Source organism: Oryzias latipes, chromosome 4, assembly GCF_002234675.1.
Source record: "Oryzias latipes chromosome 4, ASM223467v1".
NCBI lineage: Eukaryota > Metazoa > Chordata > Actinopteri > Beloniformes > Adrianichthyidae > Oryzias > Oryzias latipes.
Window position 1 is genome coordinate 7211087 of NC_019862.2, and position 20059 is coordinate 7231145.

Here is a 20059-nt window from a genome sequence, read left to right on the forward strand (position 1 = left end):
AAGGTTCAGAGCACTGTCTAGTGGGTCTAGATGACCCAACTCCCAATGTTAAAGTGCCTAGGATAGCACAAGGGGTATACAAAAACAAAGCGGTGCAAAAAGCCATGAAGAACGTTGTTCATCATGACTTAAAAGACCGTGGGGGCGTCAGCTAGACAGAATGGCAGAACCAAGCATTTCAAATGTTGAAAGCCATCTTCTTCCTTCCTTGAGGTTTGGTGGTGTTCTTTGTCTTTGACACATTTTTAGACGAACAACAACAGATGACACTTTAAAAACCCTGATTGACCAATGGCATGTTTTTTAGGATTGTGGGAGAAACCAAAGCACTCGGAGAAAACTGTGCATGCATCACTAAAGTTTAAATCTGTTTTCATCCAAACGCATGTGTCCTCAATTCAAAATGTATCAACCGTCAAGAGAAAAACTGAATTTGGGGTAGCTCATCATCCAAGATTCTTTGGTACTTGTTGTCAATCATTTCAGCCAATTAAAAAAATCCTGCACATTAAAAGGTCTGTCAAGAGAAAAAGTCATCCATTCATCTTGTTCTTGGAGGCATTTCAGGATGTCAGTGCAGATGTTGTTTAGAAAGATTTGATTTTAAGTTACTCCATCAAGTCTATACATTTTCTCATCATCAGGTGACAACTCTCGATGCTCAACCACTATGTTGAACAGGTCGGTATAACCCTTCATGATGTCATTGATAATGTCCATCTTTTATCCATCTGAAAAGGATTATCTAATTTTCAGCTTTTTCTTGGAAGGATGAGGTACAAAACTATTCTCATTTGAGGGTACGTTTGTCTCAGAAGCCTCAGGACTTGTAACATTTGATTTGCGTTCTGTATTGGAGGCATTCGCCCCAATTCTTTTCCTCCAGCGTGGATAAGGAAAACTTCAAGGGGATCTTCTTTGGAGTATGTGTGATGAAGGTTATCAACAACTTCCCTCCAGCCCCATGTCTCTAATTTCAATCCACTTAACATTAGAGTCAAGATCCAAGTGTTGTCAAAAAAGATGTTTAGCTGCAGGCTGTGCCTGTGAAATATAACTAGACCCAACGATCCAGACACCAGGCCGTACCGTGACTTTGTGTGTTTCCATTGGTGAGCTGTTCGTTGAAAAGCTGAGGTCAGGGGAGCTTGATGTGTCCTCTTCCCTCTTCTCAGGCTGGATTTGTGTCTCAAATGTCGGTAGACTAGCAAAAAGGCTTTTAAAATCTGGTGTGTGCTGCCTACCCTGGCTGTCATTTTCACAGATGACTTTCTGCTTTTTGGTTGGGGACAAATGTGTGCTGACTCTGCTCTGTGAGAGCTCCTCTGAACTGGAATCTGAACTGACTTTTCTTTTCAAATTAGGCTTTGGGTTGTCAGGCTGGATAGGGCCAGATGCGGAAGGGACACAAAGACATGACTGAGGCTAGTGATTTTGGCCTTTTGACAATGTCTGGTGGAGAGTTTTCTCATAGTCATCACGGATGGAGCTTACAAACACTTCAAATCCTTTTGAGGTGAAGTGTGTTCCACCTGGTTTGAACAGATGACTTTCAAATGGTGTCAGTTTTGGATGCTCCATCACACCACAGCACAATTGAATAATTCAGCGCTGTACTGAATACTTTTCTTCACTGTCATCCTGTCGTCATTTATTTTAATCAGATCAAATGTCCCCCATAACCTTGGAGTTATGCAGGAATAAATTATTTTCATTTTGGGAAAGCTTGATGGGGGTGTGTCAAGTCCTTGACCATTTTACAGACAAGATCTGACACATTTGTGTTTCCCAGGTCGTTGCTGCCAACGTGGAGAACCAAAAGGTCTGGGGAACTCCTTTGTTGGGACAACTCGCTCTAAAAATGCTTAAAAACATCCCTCCAGCGCATGTTTACTTTTCCGATCCAACTAATTTTTGCGTTGACACCAAAGTTATCTCCAAAGCATTGATTAGCTGTATATTCTGCCCCAGTGATGTAGTAACTCGACCCAATGATCCAGACCGTGGGCACATTTCTGTCTTTTGACAGCAGCTGTCTTTGGATGTTGTCTAATGAGGACTTTACGCCTGACTGGTGTGGGATGTCTTTGTCTTCAGTATTTGTTGATGAAGACAAATGTTTTGAGAGACTGAGGATTAATACACGACATGGGTTTCTTCTGTTGTTTTGGTTTTCTGGTGTTGCATATAAACAAACTAAATAATAAAGAGTCGAATATGTAGTGTAAATATATCAATTTAAAGAATCTAAGCACCCTAAAAAATGTAATGAGCACAAGAATAAATAGATGGTTGTTACATATGGTTCCCAACACTCTGCATCAGTATTCAGATGGAGTCAATGGAATACTTCAATAATGGAATATTTCATCAAAATAATTCAGGTTCATAAGCCACAAAAATGACATTAATATGCTCATCTCTAATTCAAACAAACAGATTATAATCTAGGCTACAAATTAAGGCTGTAGTTTAAATATTGGTAAAATATATTTAGAATTTTTACTTACCAATTGCTCCTTCAGCTTCAATGCAAATTATCTGTTGTTCTACATGTGACCACAAGAGGGTGACAAAAAACTGTGAGAACTATTAACATTAGGCAATCATAGATTTTTTGTGTAAGTTACACTCTAAAAAGAGTATTTGGGCTGTAGTTGGAAAGATAAACTTTTTTACATTGATCTAACTAAATTATTTAGTCTGGTGAAAATAAATCATTTTTGGGAGTTCATTCAATTTAAGAATAACACATAGTTGTCTGACATAGTTATTTTACTTTCAATCAACTAAATGCAATTAAATTGGTGTCTCTTGTAACTGGTGTGAAGCTGTCAATGCGTCATGACGTCATAGGGCAGCGCAAGGAATTGTGGGATACCATTTTCTTTGCCTATCTTGGCAGATTGGGGTTTATGCGGCGTCTTGTCACGTTACCATGACAAGGCGCCGCATCACGTAACAAATAGTCTGCTTTATGTGAAAAAAAATGATCCAAATTTGAAACAAACAAGAATTAAGGACTAAAAGTGGTTTCTTTTGTAAGTGACTATGGTATAAGCCAGTTAATGGCCTTTGAAGTGTGCATTATCACTTTTTAATGCAATTTGCAGATGCAAGGCTTCCATTGGAAGTGGGGGCCAGCTTATTTAGGCTGTGTGGCCCAGATCAGTTTTGAAAACAAATTTGTCAAAAGGCCGAGTGCAGTTGTGGTGCTCGTGATTTGCGGCAGCAGATTTGAGCAGTTGTAATCACAGATTTGAGGTTGTAATGCTAAATGAACACATGCAAATGGCAATTTGTCAGTTGTGATTTTGTTTGTCAAACTTTACAGCACAAGATTTTTACACATAGATGCAGATTTTTGGTGCACAAGTTCTCAGAGGAGAACAAAGACATACATGGATTCATTTGTCTGCATAGCTTATCAAGGACTCTTATTATAAAGCACCAAAAACATTAAGACAGACACATATGAAACAAATAAATGCACGAAAACACTAAGACATGCATACACAGACACGCATTTCCAACAGAGAAGTGGGATTCAATCATGGGTATTCATTTAGACGACTCTTTTTGGTCACAGATTTGCTTAAACACTTTTAGACAAACTGAAAGTCCCAATGTACAGTTGATTCAGTTTAAAACTCTTCATAGGACTCAGTCACACGCGAAAAGGATGTTGGAGATTGGCCTCAGAGAATCAGACATTTGGGCGTTTTGAAATAGTAATATCCCGGATGATTATATGCATGCACTGTGGCTCTCCACATATCTGCATACGTCTCAAAGTTTTGGCAGAAGGTGTGTGTAGATCTGTCAACCTCGTTTGACATTCCTATCACAGCTTCTCCATTTCTCCGTGCACTTGGTGATATGAGGGCCATCAATATAGAGGGAAGAAAGAAGTCTTTACTGCCCTTTGCATTACTAAAAATGATGGTATGGACCAGCACAAGAGGAAGGCAGAGACAAGACTTAAATACAAACAAAACTGACAAGACACAGATGAAAACGATCAGGAGAGATTGGAACCAGGGAGGTAAAACTCAAAACTAATACATACAGGAAACCTTCAAAATAAAACAGGAAACAGAACTCAAATCATGGGGTGGGTGTTGTGTCTCTAGGGTCTCTGGGTTGGTGATGGGGGGTATGCAGGCTGGGCAGGGGACACTGCTAGAGATGAGACACCCCCGTCTCATCTTCCAGGTTTGCCCTGTGCCCCGGCTGCTCAGGGTGTGCCTGGCCTGGGTGGGTTGGGGCAGTCCTGATTGGCCTGCTTGGGCTGAAGGGGGATGAGGGTGGATTACTTGGGGGTGGGGGTGCTTGGTGGGTATTGTCTGATGGGTCTTTCTTCAAATGGGACCAAAAGGTCCCATTGGGGGCCTGGTTGCTTGGAGTTGGGGCTCTGTTCTGCGAATTGGGATAATATCTATCCTAGCTCCTCCCTGGCTGTATGGACTCGAGGGGCTGGTGCATTCCACAGCACTTCTGCTGCACAGCACGGCATGACATCATGTGTTGTGCTCAGGTGGGGGTTGGGAGACGGGGTTCCAACGGTACCAGTCCATGTTGGAGCATAACCAGTCTCCCGCTTTACACCTAACACCTCATCAAGAAGCCTGGGAGTTGTTGGTGGCGGTGTGGTTAAATATAAATAAATATGAAAAGACACAAATATTAATATGGGGGGGAAAGAAAAATGATTCTCAATTGACGAAATAAATTAATATTTTACAGCTAAAAAGGACACCCCCATCAGGCTTTATTTGCTTGAGACGCATAGGAATCCTTTGTGAAAGCTATACAGAACAGTCACATTAAAAAGGGCAACACTTTGTATAACTGGAAGATTCTAAATCATACAATTTTAGCTGTGGAGTTCCATAAGGGTCTGTCCATATTAGGCCAAACACTGTTCATCCTATACATTAATGACATACAAATGGTGTCAAATACACGCAATTCCTTTCATATGCCGTTGATACAAGTATAGTATGTACAGGGGAGAATCTCAAGGAAGTAGTAAAACTAGTAAATACAGAATTAGGGAAACTAATACACAGAAATAAACTCTCACACAGTGTTAACAGCTGAATTCATGATTTTTGGAAATCGCCACGCTCCTGCAGATTTAGAAATAAAAGTTGCTATTGATAATCATGTTTTGGAAAGAGTGAATGAAATTGAGTTCCTTTGAGTAATTATGGACGATAAAATAGATAAAATAAGCTGGAAGCCACAAATAAAGCAAGTCAGAGCAGTGTTGGGAAAAAGGCATCATACACTCACTCACAAAGCATGTTTATGTCTGTTTTATAGGACTAGATGTTGTTATCCCTGAATAATTACTAAGGCACCGATGAGACACTGTGTCAAGCAGATGAATGGTGACGTCACTTGGGTTTTCAAGTGGGCGCCCTCCTTCCTCAGTGTTTCGCTGATAAGCCCACGACACCTCCAGAGGGTCCAGCAGTGAATCCCAGTGTCCCAGGTTCACCCCCATCAGTCACCAGACATTTGGAGGCCCAGGTCAGGTCCTTCCTCCTGATCCATAGCCACTGACTTCCCTTCTCAGCTGCCTGGGAGAGGTCTTTAATTGCCTGCCTTTGAGCCTTCCCTCGCACTTCCATCTCCCTGAGTAGCCTGGGTGTTGAGGTGGCCACAAAACCCCTGCAGCCTACTTCCACTGGGCGTACCTTCACGCTCCAGCCTTGCTCTTTGGCGTCTGCTGCAAGTTCGACGTACCTCAGCATCTTTCTTTCATAAGCCTCCTCTATTGCACTCTCCCAGGGTACTGTGAGCTCTATGATGTATACGAGCTTGAGTGTGGATGACCACAGTACAAGGTGTGGTCGAAGGTTGGTGGATGCAACCTCCCGTGGAAAGCAGAGTTTTCTGTCCAGGTCCGCCAGCATTTTCCAGTCCCGTGCTCTACCCAGCTGTCCTATGTCAGCTGCACTGGTGGTGTTGAAGGTGGCCTGACCCTCTCGGAGGAAGGGTATTAGCTGCCGATGAGATGTTGCCTGAGGAAGGGCGTTCACGCTTGTTCTCTGTTTTTCCAGCACTGTTGCCAGACACCTTAGAACCACATTGGGTCGCCAGGTGTAACGGCCTTGAATGAGGCTGGTCTTGCATCCCACCAAGATGTGCTTCAATGTTGCTGGGCTTTGACATAAGGGGCATGAGGGGTCTTCGCCATACCACTGTTTTAGGTTTGCAGGAGAAGGCAAGACATCATAGGTAGCCCTAATTATAAAACTTGCCCTGGATGCTTCCATCTCCCACAGGTCTTTCCAGGAGAACTTCCTCTTCTCCACTCCTTCCCATCCCATCCACTGACCTTGCTTTGCCTGGGCCACGGCTTGAGCACACCTTGCTGCCTCCTCTTCCCGGCGTATCTCTTGGACCACCAGTCGACGCCTCTCAGCTGGGTTGGCCTTCCTCCAGGAAGGTGCGCTAGATGAGAGACCAAGACCACTCCTCCCCTCCTGCACGCATCCCACAATGTCTTTGTGTCTAAGTGCTGCCTTGGCCAGATCAGTTGCTGCCTTGGGGGCCCACTTCCTCCCAGTGGCCAGGATGGGAGCTGCTCGGACAACCAGTGAGTCACAGGTATCTTGGAGTGTCATCTCCAACCTGACCTTGGCACACTTGTACTCCTCTACCAAACTGGATATAGGTAGTTCTAACATCCCCCTGCCATAGAGTAAAATGGTACTGAGGCACCTGGGAAGGCCAAGCCACTTTCTGGCATAGGCATTGATCAGCCTCTCCAACTTTTCCACTTTTGACAGTGGCACTTCATACAGGGTTAATGGCCAGAGAAGTCGTGGGAGTAAACCATACTTCATGCACCAAAGCTTCAGTTTGCCAGGGAGCAGGGTTCTGTTGATGTTCTCTAGGCCACCAGCTATGTCCTTTCTGAGCTGCTCTACTTGTTCTTTGTCTTTGAGGGAAGCATCATACCAGCGGCCTAAGCTTTTCGCGGTTATTAATATATTCCTCCATAATATTAGCATATTCACAGTACAGTGTAAAAGTTTGGGGAAATACTTATAAAACAAAACTACGTTGTTTGTATATCTTACCAAGAAAAGCTTTTTGAATAGTCCATGTTGTGGATCATGTGACGCATGCAAATGCACTATTTGTAAAGTTGGGTTTATTGAAATGATAGGAACTAGTGAAACTTAGAACAGCACACATGTATAGAGCCAGAAATAACTTGCCACCAATAAACTTACAACAAATGTTCAAGGACAGAGAAGGGAGTTACAATTTAAGAAATCAGCTGATCTTCAAAAAGCAGTGCATTCGTTAAAAAAAAAAGAAAAAGAAAATGTGCTTATCAGTTTGTGGTGTGGATCTATGGAACGGACTGGACGAAGTTTCAAACAAAACAAAAGTTTATGTGCATTCAAAAAAACCTATGATGTCACTGATGGAATTGTACAAAGCAAGAAATGATCAATAAATACAAAAAGGTCACGTCTGCGTAGGTGCTATCCAGAATATAATGTGAATGTATTACATACACAAAACCGTAAATAGAAACAAACAGATCATCAGGTGTTGTAAAAAAGGGGCGGGATCACACAAGATTTCTCTTCAAACCACTTCTTTCCAAGCACACTGTCTTGTTTCATCAGTCTATTTTAAACTCTTATGTTTATTTTTTTATTTGTGTTTGACAAAAAGAAATTTACCAAAAATTGAATTGAATTACTTGGATAATTCTGCTCTTTCAGATTTATTAATGCTTAACCCTGTTAACAAACATGCGATGACGGTCTTTGAATGTAGAACTTTGTGATTTTGAACAGATTCTTGTCTTTGCTAAAGCAATGCTGTCCTCGCTCACAATCATCCTTTCAAATTATATTTAAACATTTCTGTGGACTTTTTTAGAGATTTTGCCAATGAGCCAATGGCTCCCTCTAACGGTCAATGAAGGTTTAACAAGTGACAATTTATCCAATTACTCAAACACAAAAAAATGTTCTTTTTTCTTCATTTTTACTTTTTTCATTAATGTATGCTGTTATTGACTTTACATTTATCTTTACCCTTCCTCTTCATTGTATCTTTCCTTTAACCTTCCACTTTTCACGTCATCACATCTGAGTATTTGTTAAAAATGTGTTGTGGTCATCCTGGAGCAGAAATACGTAATTAGATTAAACTGTCATTCTATATATTTAATATTCACGAAATGTAAACACTTAGTGAACACATTATAGGAAGCATAAGGCACATTATTGCATTTAAAAAAATAGCAGATTACTGTGGTTGGTTTCATCCTCCCAGGCTCACAGGGAGGATCTGTGAAGGAGAAGATCCACAGGTCTTCTCCTTCACACAAACTGATCTGACTCCAACATCATACCATCATATATCCCATCCTCATCATTTCATCTATTTTTATTGCTCCAAAAGGCTCTTAGAAGCTTTCAAAGTGTTTTAACTTTGATCTTCTCTCTCTGTGGTTTTGCTGGCTGTCCTCGTTCACACAAAAGCTTTAGTGTGCACGAAGACACAAGTTGCAAACTGTGGTTTCTGACTCATGTTCGTCTATTCAGACTAAAACAATTTTTTATTTCAAATTAGAAAACAATTTTTTGCATTTCTGCTTTGTATTTCTCTTTGCATTTCTCTTTGAGTACATTATAGAGATCATGAAGTCAAACAAGGAAACATTTCAAAAATGTAAAGTCAGACTGAAACCGAGTGTCTTAGGTGTCAAACAGAGTTTCCTGAATGACTCTTTTTAAAACAGACAATTGACTGAAAACTGAAAAAGGCTTCAACATTTAGAAGAAGTATGAACTCTGTTCTGCTCTTTGCAGGAAAGTCGTTCATTACTAGCTTTACTTTTCTCTTCATACGCAAACTAATTTAGGTAATCATTCATAAAATCTTTTAAATTCAAGCCATGAGAGGTGTTGTATGACCTGCAGGGGCCATTCGCCCTCGCCGCCTCCCTTTGACCCACCTTCATTGGCCAAGCAGCTGCTTAGATCCCTTCATGCTACCTCTCCGATTACTAGGGAGAGCTGCAAAAAGACAAATTCATAAAAGAAATAAAAAATCAAAAATGGCAGCTTTTCTGTTGGTTTTCTCTCCATAGCATTTTGCGAGCGAAGTGTTCTATTTGGGTGGTAAGGGACTATGAGGTCTATGTTTTCTTGTGTCTTCCGCACTGCAAGAAATTTCTTTTCTTGTCCAATGTCAGTTTGGTTATCCAGTACAGCAATAAAGAGCCCAGTTTCTTTTACTAAAATGTATGGTTCCATTGTTAAGTCCTCCGTTTTGACGCCCCTTCAGATTTCCCCTCAATTCAACGATCCAATAAAAATCCTCATTCCAAAAGTAAAAGAGAAAAATCTTTAATTACTATTCTTCAGATTGAAAAATGAACAATAATCCACAATGAATTTAGGGAAAAAAACGAATTATAAAGAAAATATATAAATTAACAAAAAGAACTTAGCGAGGTCAAAAACTGTTTGACTCCATTCCAAAATTTAGCCTGACTCCTTCTGCTGTTTGGATGAACAACCAGTGCACGACAGAGCAAAACCTTGGCTCCTCCTACTGGCAGTAAACAAAATAACAAAATCAATGCAAAGAGGTCATCTCTGCCATTAAGGCTACTACACCCACATTCCTAATATGTTCATATCATAAATTATATAGTTTCATTCAGAATAAGCAAAAGATTAATGCATTAAATTTGACAATATTTCGGTAAAAGCTGTGTCTGCAGAAGGGAAACACTACTTTTGCGAGCTCGCCACGCTAACAGCATTAAAATTCTACAAACTTTGTAGATTAGAACAATCTTTCCTCAAGTAGCTTCCCTATGAGAAGTAAGGAGGTGTTAAGACCCCCTGACCTGGTGTGTTTGTGTATGTCAGGGTCTGTTTTTGCTCCACTGCAGAAGGTTCCTCTTCACCTCCCCCTGCTGTCTCCTGTAGGGATATCCCCTCTCCTCCCTCCATTCACATCACCCAATTACCAGGCTGGGAGGGGCAACATATATAAAGGCTTGGACTTCCTTGGACCAGTGGCAGCAGACATTCCAGGGTAGTATATGTCCGTCTCAGCCTGTCCCTGCTGACCAAAGCTCATCTCCCCGGTTCTGCCTGGCGTTGCCCCTCTTATTCCCTTTGTTTTTTTGCCTAGTGTTGACCTTCTCTTTTGTCTAGTTATGTTTTGAATTAGTTTTAGCTTGCTGTTTTTTGTGTAGAATTTCTGTTTTCACTCCTGTTGCTGACAAAGCCAGACTCTCTAAGTTGTCATTTATTAGTCCCATCACTCATGTCCATGTTTCACTATCCCTATTTTCTCTTTGTTGGCAAAATACTGGTGAAAAAAAAAACTGCTTAGCTGTCATTCTTTGCTGATTGATCTAGGTTTTTGATTTGTTCTTTGCGTTTCCCAATGATGCTCAAGCAGTTAGGAGAAGTCTGAATTGACAATTCCAAATCCAGTGTCCTAGAAATTTCCCAGAAGTCTCTGTGGAAAACTAATGTGCATCGATGCTCAGTAGATACAGTGAGGTCAATAAGTATTTGATCACCCTGTGATTTAGCAAGTTCTCCCTCTTAGAAAACATGGAGGAGTCTAAAATTTTCATCATAGGTGCGTTTCCACAGTGAGAGACAGAATCTGAAGAAACATTCAGAAATCACATTGTATGATATTTTTAAACAATTTATTTGTATATTACTGTGACAAATAAGTATTTGAACACTTGAGTTAAACAGCTTTAATATTTGGTACAGAAGCCTTTGTTAACAATTACAGATGTCAAACGGTTCCTGTAGTTCTTCACTAGGTTTCTACAAACAGCAGCAGGGATTTTGGCCAACTCCTCCATACAGATCGTTTCTAGATCTGTCAGGGTTCGGGGCTGTCGCTGAACAACACGGAGTTTCAGCTCCCTCCAAAGATTCTCTATTGGATTTAGGTCTGGAGACTGGCTAGGCCACTCCAGAACCTTGATGTGCTTCTTACGGAGCCACTCCTTGGTTTTCTTTGCTGTGTGCTTCGGGTCATTGTCATGCTGAAAGACCCAGCCACGACCCATCTTCAACGCTCTGACTGAGGTAAGGAGGTTTTTGCCCAATATTCAGATTCAAGATTCAAAGGGTTTATTGTCATATGCACAGTAAAGAAACATGTTTCCCTGCACAATGAAATTATTTCTTTGCTGTCTGCTCCAAATGCCAAAAAATATAGAGAAACAATTCACACACATCATACACACAAAATCACAAGATGTTGAGTGGCAGTTCTAAAAGTGCAAATGTGCAAAAGTGACAATAACATTAGCAACAATGAGGATGTGCAAAGGTGCAGTTTGCTGTTTCAAAACTCCTATCAGTCCTGTTCCCTATTCTGACAGACTAAGGCCTGCCAGTCAGAAAGTCCAGGAGCCAGTCACAGATGATGGGGTGTATTCCAAGGGAGAACAGTTTGTGGGTGAGCTTGTGGGAAACGACCGTGTTGAATGCAGAAATGTAGTCAATAAAGAGCATCCTGATGTAGGAGTTTTTATTCTCCAGGTGTGAGAGGGAGGTGTGCAGTGCTGCAGCAATGGCGTCCGAGGTGGACCTGTTGGGCCGGTATGCGTACTGCAGGGGGTCTAGTGAGTCTGGGATGCTGCTCTGAATGTGGGTCAGCATCACTCTCTCAAAGCACTTCATAATGATCGGAGTGAGTGCTACTGGTCTGTAGTCATTCAGGCAGGTGGGAGGGCTCTTCTTGGGGAGGGGAACAATGGTTGTGGTCTTGAAGCAGGAGGGGACGACTCTCAGAGAAACGGAGAGATTGAATATGGAAGTGAGAACATCTGTCAGTTCGTTAGCACATTCTCTGAGGGCTCGTCCAGGAATGTTGTCCGGACCTGTCGCCTTGCGGGTGTTGATCCTCCTCAGGGCTTTGTTTACCTGGGCTGATGAGACCACTGGTGGGGGTGAGGAGGGTGTAATGGTCCAAGAGTATAATGGTCCCTCCTTGTGGGGGGTGGACGTCTCAATGCGGGTGTAGAAAACATTGAGCTCGTCGGGCAGGCTGTCTGTATCTAACAATACAGAGGCCCGTTCATCCTCTCCTTAATACAGTGTAGTCGTCCTGTCCCCTGTGCAGAAAAACATCCCCAGAGCATGACGCTTCCACCCCCGTGCTTCACTGTAGGTATGGTGTTCTTGGGGTGATGCTCCTCCTTCTTCCTCCTCCAAACACGCCGAATGGAGTTAAGGTCAAAAAGTTCTATTTTGTCTTTATCTGTCCACAAGACTTTCTCCCATGACTCCTCTGGATCATCAAGATGGTCATTGGCAAACTTCAGACGGGCCTTGACATGGGCTGACTTCAGCAGGGGAACCTTCCGTGCGATACATTATTTTAAACCATGATGTTTTCATGTATTACTTATAGTAGCCTTGGAAACGGTGGTCCTAGCTCTCTTCAGGTCATTGACCAGCTTCTCCCGTGTAGTCCTGGGCTGATTCTTCACCTTCCTTAGCAGCATCGATGCCCCACAAGGTGAGATCTTGCGAGGGGCCCCAGTCCGAGGGACATTGACAGTCATCATTAGCCTCTTCCATTTTCTGACAATTGCTCCAACCGTTGTTCTTTTCTCACCAAGCTGCTTGGTAAACGCCCCGTAGCCACTTCCAGCTTTGTGAAGTTCTACAATTTTGTCTCTTGTGTCTTTTGACAGCTCTTTGCTTTTGCCCATGTTGGTAGTTAGACTTCTGACTGATTGTGGGCTGCACAGGTGCTTTTATGCAAGCTAACCACCTCAAACAGGTGCCACTAATTTAGAATCATGAGCAGAGTGGAGTTGGACTATTTAAAAGCAGAACAGCAGGTCTTGACCATGAAGCAGCATAGAGCAGACAGGTTTACTGGTTGTTTATCATTACGGTAAGGTTAAAATGTAGTACACAAAGGGCGGGGCCTGTCCACACACACACTGAAAAGTTATCAACATACCTGCTAGCTGCAAAAATGTCCACCTGTCAACATGTACACAAAACAGATAGTGTTCACAAACGCATACCTATGCCCTTAAACCAAGTGTGAAATCTTTCATTCATTCAATCATGCAAACTATTAGTGCAAAGGTGAGCTAACACCTGTGCTCAGGTGAGTGTTTATGTTCTTCTAAAATGGATGGTGGAATGTGAAAAGAAGGAGGAGGAGCGCCAAGCCACCCCCACAACCAGACCCCCGCCGCAGCAGCAGCGGCAGCCAGAATCCCCCCAACGCCACCCAGGCCAGGGCCAGCAGGACCGCCGCGAGGCCCCCAGAGCCAGAGAGCAGGGAGGCACGGAGGGAAAGAGAGCGCCGCCCCAGCCCAACCAGGAAAGCAGCCCCCCCGCCGCGCCGGGAGAGCCCAACGCAGTGCCCCACCGGAGAGGGATGCCCACAGCCCCAGACGAGCACCCCACCACCACCCAGGAGTTCCGGGCATCCCCCCGCCCCAACCCCAGGTACGAGCAACCCGCTCCGCGCCCCAGGCAGCTACCCACCTGGCCCACGGTTTGTCCAGGGAGGAGCAAGGCAGGGGCCCGCCGCCCCTGCCCATGAGGGGGGAACCCCGGTTAAAAAGGGGGCCCACAAGGGGTGTTGTAAATATGGCCCGACCAGGCTCGGCCACTGTTGGAAGTTTGGCGGGGCCCAGCGCTCAGGGGCAAGGACCAGGACCCACCCCCCAGGGACACGAACACCCCCGGCTCAGGTGTAATCTGAACCCCCCCACCGCGCGGAGAGAGCACCGCCGGGCCCAGGAAGCCAGCACCCAGGGGACACGGCCGCCGCCGCCAAGGGGCCCGCACCCCCCACCAGGGAAGGGGGAGGGGACAGATGGACCCAGGTCCCACCTTCCTTGCAAAATGTGTGTGCGTGTATGTGTGTTTGAGAGGGTGTGTGTTTGCATGTGTGTGTGTTTATGTTGGAATGTATATATTGAAGGGGGAGGGGTGTGTGTACTAAGGGGGGTGCAGTTAAAATTGGCGAGTAGGGCACTAAGGGGACATCTCCTGATTACTCACAGTGATGTCCCCTCACCCTCCCCACCAAGGGGCCCTAAATGTCTAAGGTGCGGTTAAAATTGGCGGGTAGGGTGCTAGGAGGACATCTGCTGCTTGCTGGCAGTGATGTGTTCCATGTTTTCTAAGTGGGAGAACTTGCTAAATCACAGGGTGATCAAATACTTATTGACCTCACTGTAGTTGAATATTGACCAAAATGTTTTTGTGTTTAAACGATTTATCATGTGAAAAAAATGCATCTAATTTTTTTTTCAAACCATCCAAATTTTCATCATCAGAACAGAGCGGATTCGCATAGACCTACTCTGAGGAAAATTGTGTTTTTGGTGTTTTTAACATGTTCATTTTTCTGATGATAGAGTACATTTATAAAGAAGTTATGATCAAATTTGCGTTTCTGGGCATTTATTTATTTTAATCCTTGTGAATAAGGAGCAGACCAACAAATGCCGTTTTAAAAAGATACTTGATATGTAGAAAACAAGCTGGGAAGGGCCACAAGCTCCATTCTCCGCTCCATTCTGATGCATCCACCTGCAGACAAACAGATCCATGAACGTCTTTGTTTTCCTCGTCTGAGCTGGAATCTGGATCTAAACTTTACGGCTGGACAGCTCTGATATTGTTGCCATTTTTGATCCCCTTCTAATGTTAAGGTTGGGGGTGTGAGGGGCTGTAAACTAGCAGGAGAGAATGTAAACAGATGGATGTTGGGAATTATAGTTGGGCTTACCGTGCGCCAACAGTCCCAGCCACAACTCAGAGGTGAATTTCCAATGAACTCCTGCCGCTCTACGGAGACTCCGTCCCAGAAAACGATACAGGTTTTTGTATGGAATACATCTCTGCCATAAAAGTGAAAGGGTGTAAAGGCAACAGAGCGGGCGTATTTTTGGATTTTGGCTAAAATCTGGCATCATCAGAATAAAAAAACAACAACTGGAAACTTTGGAGATAGATCAGAAGATGGTCAGAGTGGGACTTTTGGTTTTTGCTTCGGGAAATCTATGCTGCATTTAAACAGAAAGCAGTGAGCATGGTGTCCAAATTACTTTTGATATCCAGAGCACTGGATACTCCTCCACTATATAGTGTTTTAGAGATCAGGGGGGGAATTCGGATACAGGCCAGGTCTGCTGCAGGACAGACACCCAGACCGGAATTCAATAAATAGCCAGATGAGGTTCATGTTTTTCAGTTACGCATGGAAAATGATGCATAGAGATACAGATGCTCAACACTTTCAGACATGAATATTGGATCAGATCTGAGGAGGCCTAAAGATGAGAGGCCCCTCAGCTGATTTGTACTGAAAATAAAAAGTAGAACCTTTTAAAGTGACCATTTTTTTCAAGAAGGTTTGCTTCTGTGTCTCGGTTTCTTTGAAAAGTCAGACCCCCGTGAGGTTTCTGTTTCCCGTCCTGCTCTGTGAAGATGCATGATGATTAAGTCAAGATGCAAAACCACAACCTGACCAGAGACCACAGTGTCAGTGCTGAGTCATGACACAACATGTTTTTTTTTTATTATTACTGTAATGCATTTGCAACAAAAATGCAAAAAAAGAAGAAAAAAAAGCAAACAAATGAGCCTCAGCAGATGTTTATCTCCAGCACTGAGGGCACGTTCTGTTTTTCCCATGAAACGTTTTCTGTTCTTCATCTTGCAGAAGTTTTAATGTGTCACATCATGTCTTGTTGCCCCCCCCACGTGCACCGAATTGTCTGTGGTGCACAGGTTATATAAAGTAGAACAGCAGAGCTTCAAAGGAACAACGCTTAGACAGACCTCGCCACCATGCATGACCTGATGCTCCTTTCCTTCCTGCTCTGCCTCGGGACCAAAGGTACGACTAATCGAATCAAAGCCTTAAACTGGTGTGAAAATAAAAGTCATGAATTTTTTCTTTTTGCTGCTGCAGCTGACGGCAGTGAGATTGTGAACGGTATAGAGGTGCCAGACGGGAAAATGCCTTACATGGTCTCAGTGCAAAATGCCACAGACCACATCTGTGGGGGATTTCTGTACAATGAAGAATTTGTGATCACCGCGGCTCACTGCGACTCAGAGAAAGCGTGAGTTTTTGTCAGAAATGATTTGATCAATTCCTTCTTTCAAAAAACTGAAATTTGTTTAATTGCAGACGTGTGTCACACGTAGTGTTGGGTTCCAACAACCTGAACAATATAAACAAAACAATGAGAATCAAAATCAAAAAGTGCAAACATGAAGATTATACTAAAACCGCATCTGGACACGACATCATGCTTCTCCAAGTAAGCCGTTTTTATGATTTACCCATAAAGTTTCAGCTCACAGTTCAAGTTCTGTGAAACGTTCTGGCTTTTTCCAGCTGACCAAGAAAGTCAAGCTCAGCAACAAAGTAGAACAAATCAAACTGCCCAAGAGCGGAACGAATGTGAGTGCGAATACCAAGTGTACAGTAGCTGGATGGGGCAAAACCGAAACACGTGGAAAGGTGATGAAAAAGCTGCGGATGGTTGAGGTTTCCGTCATTGATCTGAATCAGTGTAAAAGGGTTTGGAAGAAATCTAATGGCAATTTTCCAAACAATATTGTCTGTGCCGGGGGATACAAGGTGAAGCAAGGATTCTGTCAGGTAAGTTGTGCTTTTATCTCTGACTTCTTCCTGATCCTGAAAGATCTGTAAACAGAATGTCTTCTTCTTGTTTACAGGGAGACTCTGGTGGCCCTCTGGTGTGTGACGAAACGGCTGTCGGCATTGTGTCGTTCAACTCCAACCACGACTGCGACTATCCCAAACTGCCCAATGTCTACACTGATGTGTCAAAATACATTGATTGGATCAAAAAAACTGTAAAGCAGAAAAAATGTAAATAATAATGATAATAATGAATTCACGAGTACCTTTTTATCTGCTTTATAGAATAGAATAGAATAGAATAGAATAGAATAGAATAGAATAGAATAGAATGGAATAGAATAAAATAGAATAGAAAGCTTACATTGTCATTGTACCTGGAATCATGACAAATCTGACGGGGCAAAATAAAGTATAAAAATAAGGAAATGTGTGGGAAGAGTTTTTTGCAGAGAAGCTTTTAAAAAGGCTGCATGATGATGCAGTGGTTAGTGCTCTTGCCTCACAGCAAGAAAAGGCCCCCAGTTCAAGTCCCGACTGGGGGACCTGAACCAGAACATCAATGGGGGACCTTCCTATGTGGAGTTTGCTGTGCATGCGTGGGTTTTCTCCAGGGACTATGGCTTCCTCCCACTGTCCAAAAACATGCTTCATAGGTCATTTGATTACTCTAAATTGTGATTGGGTGTGTTATTGTGGATACTCAACCCTGCGGCAGACTGCCGACCTGTCTAGGGTGCCCCCTGCCTTCGCCCACAAGTGGCAGGCTCTGGTGACCCCGAAAGGGAATAAACGGAAGAAGATGAATGATGATGAATGAATGAGCTTTTAAAAATAACTTAATTTGAAACATTGATGATAAAACAGTAACTAGTATACATCTGGACAGTTTACCAACTTAAAAAGAAAAAGCAGTAAAACGCAGTAACAGGATGATCCAGAAAATCCAGCAGATCTGAGGCAGATGTTTGTGTTTTTCAAACGTTCTTTGTCACAGCATCCTGAGAAAAATCCTTCACAGTCAATTGATTATTTATACTATTTAATCAATGTGAAAATGAGTTAATGGACATAAGCTAAGATGTAGCTGTTCCAATCAATGACCTTTTACTGGCCTGGACAACAAGAACTTGTAGCACCCATACCCACCGCCCCCCCAATGGCCAATGCTGGATCTGAGCTCATCTGAGACAACAGGAAGTGAGTAGCTCCTTCAGAAAAGGAAGGACAACTGATAATCTTTTGGAGGGGGGGCAAAGCCACAGGGGCTTATTTTGGTGCTGCTGAGCGGCTGGGACACCAGCAGAACTTTGTTGAAGAACATAAGCTCGGTTCTGATCTGATGGTTCCTGAACCTGGAAGAAGTCGAATTTCTGCTGTTTCCTTTAGAGTTCTCTGGGACAGACATCTTCCCTTCAAGTATTTCTAAATACAAAAAATAATTTAAGAATAATTGTAATTAAAAATTAGTGGTGAAAATACTTTAAGCACATTTTACATTTTATTTAGTGCAGATATGAACAGAAGAAAGCACCTTAATGTAGATCACACTTTGTCAGTGTTTTCATTAGATTAAACTTTTAATTATATATATTTATTATCCAAGAAATGTAAACACTTAGTGAACTCATCTATACGGAATATTTCTATGGTCTGGGAGCATTAATGCAATTGTAAAAAAAAGCAGATTAGTGGTTGGTTTCATCCTCCCAGGCTCATCATGATCCACAGGTTTTCTCCTTCACACAAACTGATCTGACTCCAACATCATACCATCATATATCCCATCCTCATCATTTCATCTATTTTTATTGCTCCAAAAGGCTCTTAGAAGCTTTCAAAGTGTTTTAACTTTGATCTTCTCTCTCTGTGGTTTTGCTGCCTGTCTTTGTTCACACAAAAGCTTTAGTGTGCACGAAGACACAAGTTGCAAACTGTGGTTTCTGACTCATGTTCGTCTATTCAGACTATTGCAAAACAATTTTTTATTTCAAAATAGAAAGCAACTTTTTTCATTTCTCCTCTGTGAATGTCTTTGAGTACATTATAGAGATCATGAAGCCAAACAAGGAAACATTTCAAAAATGTAAAGTCAGACTGAGACCGAGTGTCTCAGGTGTCAAACAGAGTTTCCTGAATGACTCTTTTTAAAACAGACAATTGACTGAAAACTGAAAAAGGCTTCAACTTTTAGGAGAAATATGAACTCTGTTCTGCTCTTTGCAGGAGAATCCTTCATTACTAGCTTTACTTTCTCTTCATATGCAAACTAATTTAAGTAATCATTGGTAAAAAATGTTTAATTCAAGCCATGAGAGGTGTTGTATGGCCTGGTCGCCTCCCTTTGACCCAACTTCATTGGCCAAGCACCTGCTTCAGTCCCCTCATGCTACCTCTCTGAGGAGAGCTGCAAAAATACAAATTCATAAAAGAAATAAAAAATGGCAGCTTTTCTGTTGGTTTTCTCTCCATAGCATTTTGCGAGCGAAGTGTCCTATTTGGGTGGTAAGGCACTATGAGGTCTATGTTTTCTTGTGTCTTCCGCACTGCAAGAAATTTATTTTCTTGTCCAATGTCAGTTTGGTTATCCAGTACAGTTTTTTTTTAACTAAAATGGAGGCCTAAAGATGAGAAGCCCCTCAGCTGATATGTACTGAAAATAAAAAGCAGAACCTTTTAAAGTGACCATTTAGTTTAAGAAGGTTTGCGTCTGTGTCTCGGTCTCTCTTAAAAGTCAGACCCCCGTCAGGTTTCCGTTTCTCATCCTGCACTGAAGGTGCAAGATGACAAAGTAAAAAATGCAAAACCACAACCTGACCAGAGACCACAGTGTCAGTGCTGAGTCATGACACGTTTTTTTATTACTTTGTTAACGCATTTGCAACAAAAATGCAAAAAAGAAAAAAAAAAAGCAAACAAATGAACCTCAGCAGATGTTTATGTCATGGTTTGGGTATCTTTGTATTGGTATTTGCTTTCTGTCTTGTTCTGTCTTGGTTGAGTTCTGTTTCCTGTTTTATTTTGAAAGGTTTCCTGTTTTGTCATGTTCTTGAGTTTTACTTCGTCTGTCCCAATCTACCCTGATCATGTTCACCTGTGTCTTGTCATTCCTGCTTGATGCTCAAGTTATATAGAGTAGAACAGCATAGTTTCAAAGGAACAACGCTCAGACGGACCTCGCCACCATGCACGTTCTGCATGACCCGATGCTCCTTTCCTTCCTGCTCTGCCTCGGGACCAAAGGTACGACTGACCGAATCAAAGCCTTAAACTGATGTAAAAATAAAAGTCATGAATTTTTTCTTTTGCTGCTGCAGCTGACGGCAGTGAGATTGTGAACGGTATAGAGGTGCCAGACGGG

The 20059-nt window shown here is 42.6% G+C and overlaps 1 protein-coding gene across 1 annotated transcript; it reads left to right on the forward strand.

The window, feature by feature from the left end:
- The first annotated feature begins 15818 nt into the window (after positions 1-15818).
- On the forward strand, positions 15819-17120 carry LOC101163477 (granzyme B(G,H)-like). The gene is made up of 5 exons (XM_004067827.4): positions 15819-15921; positions 15997-16150; positions 16219-16351; positions 16429-16695; positions 16773-17120. The coding sequence occupies exons 1-5, from the start codon at positions 15873-15875 to the stop codon at positions 16935-16937; spliced, it is 768 nt and encodes a 255-aa protein (XP_004067875.1). The 5' UTR covers positions 15819-15872; the 3' UTR covers positions 16938-17120.
- Positions 17121-20059: the final 2939 nt, after the last annotated feature.

Coding starts and splice junctions, on each gene's coding strand:
- LOC101163477 (XM_004067827.4), top strand. CDS start 15,873: ATGCATGACCTGATGCTCCTTTCCTTCCTGCTCTGCCTCGGGACCAAA. Junction 16,151..16,218: donor CACTGCGACTCAGAGAAAGC/GTGAGTTTTTGT, acceptor GTTTAATTGCAG/ACGTGTGTCACACGTAGTGT. Junction 16,696..16,772: donor TGAAGCAAGGATTCTGTCAG/GTAAGTTGTGCT, acceptor TCTTGTTTACAG/GGAGACTCTGGTGGCCCTCT.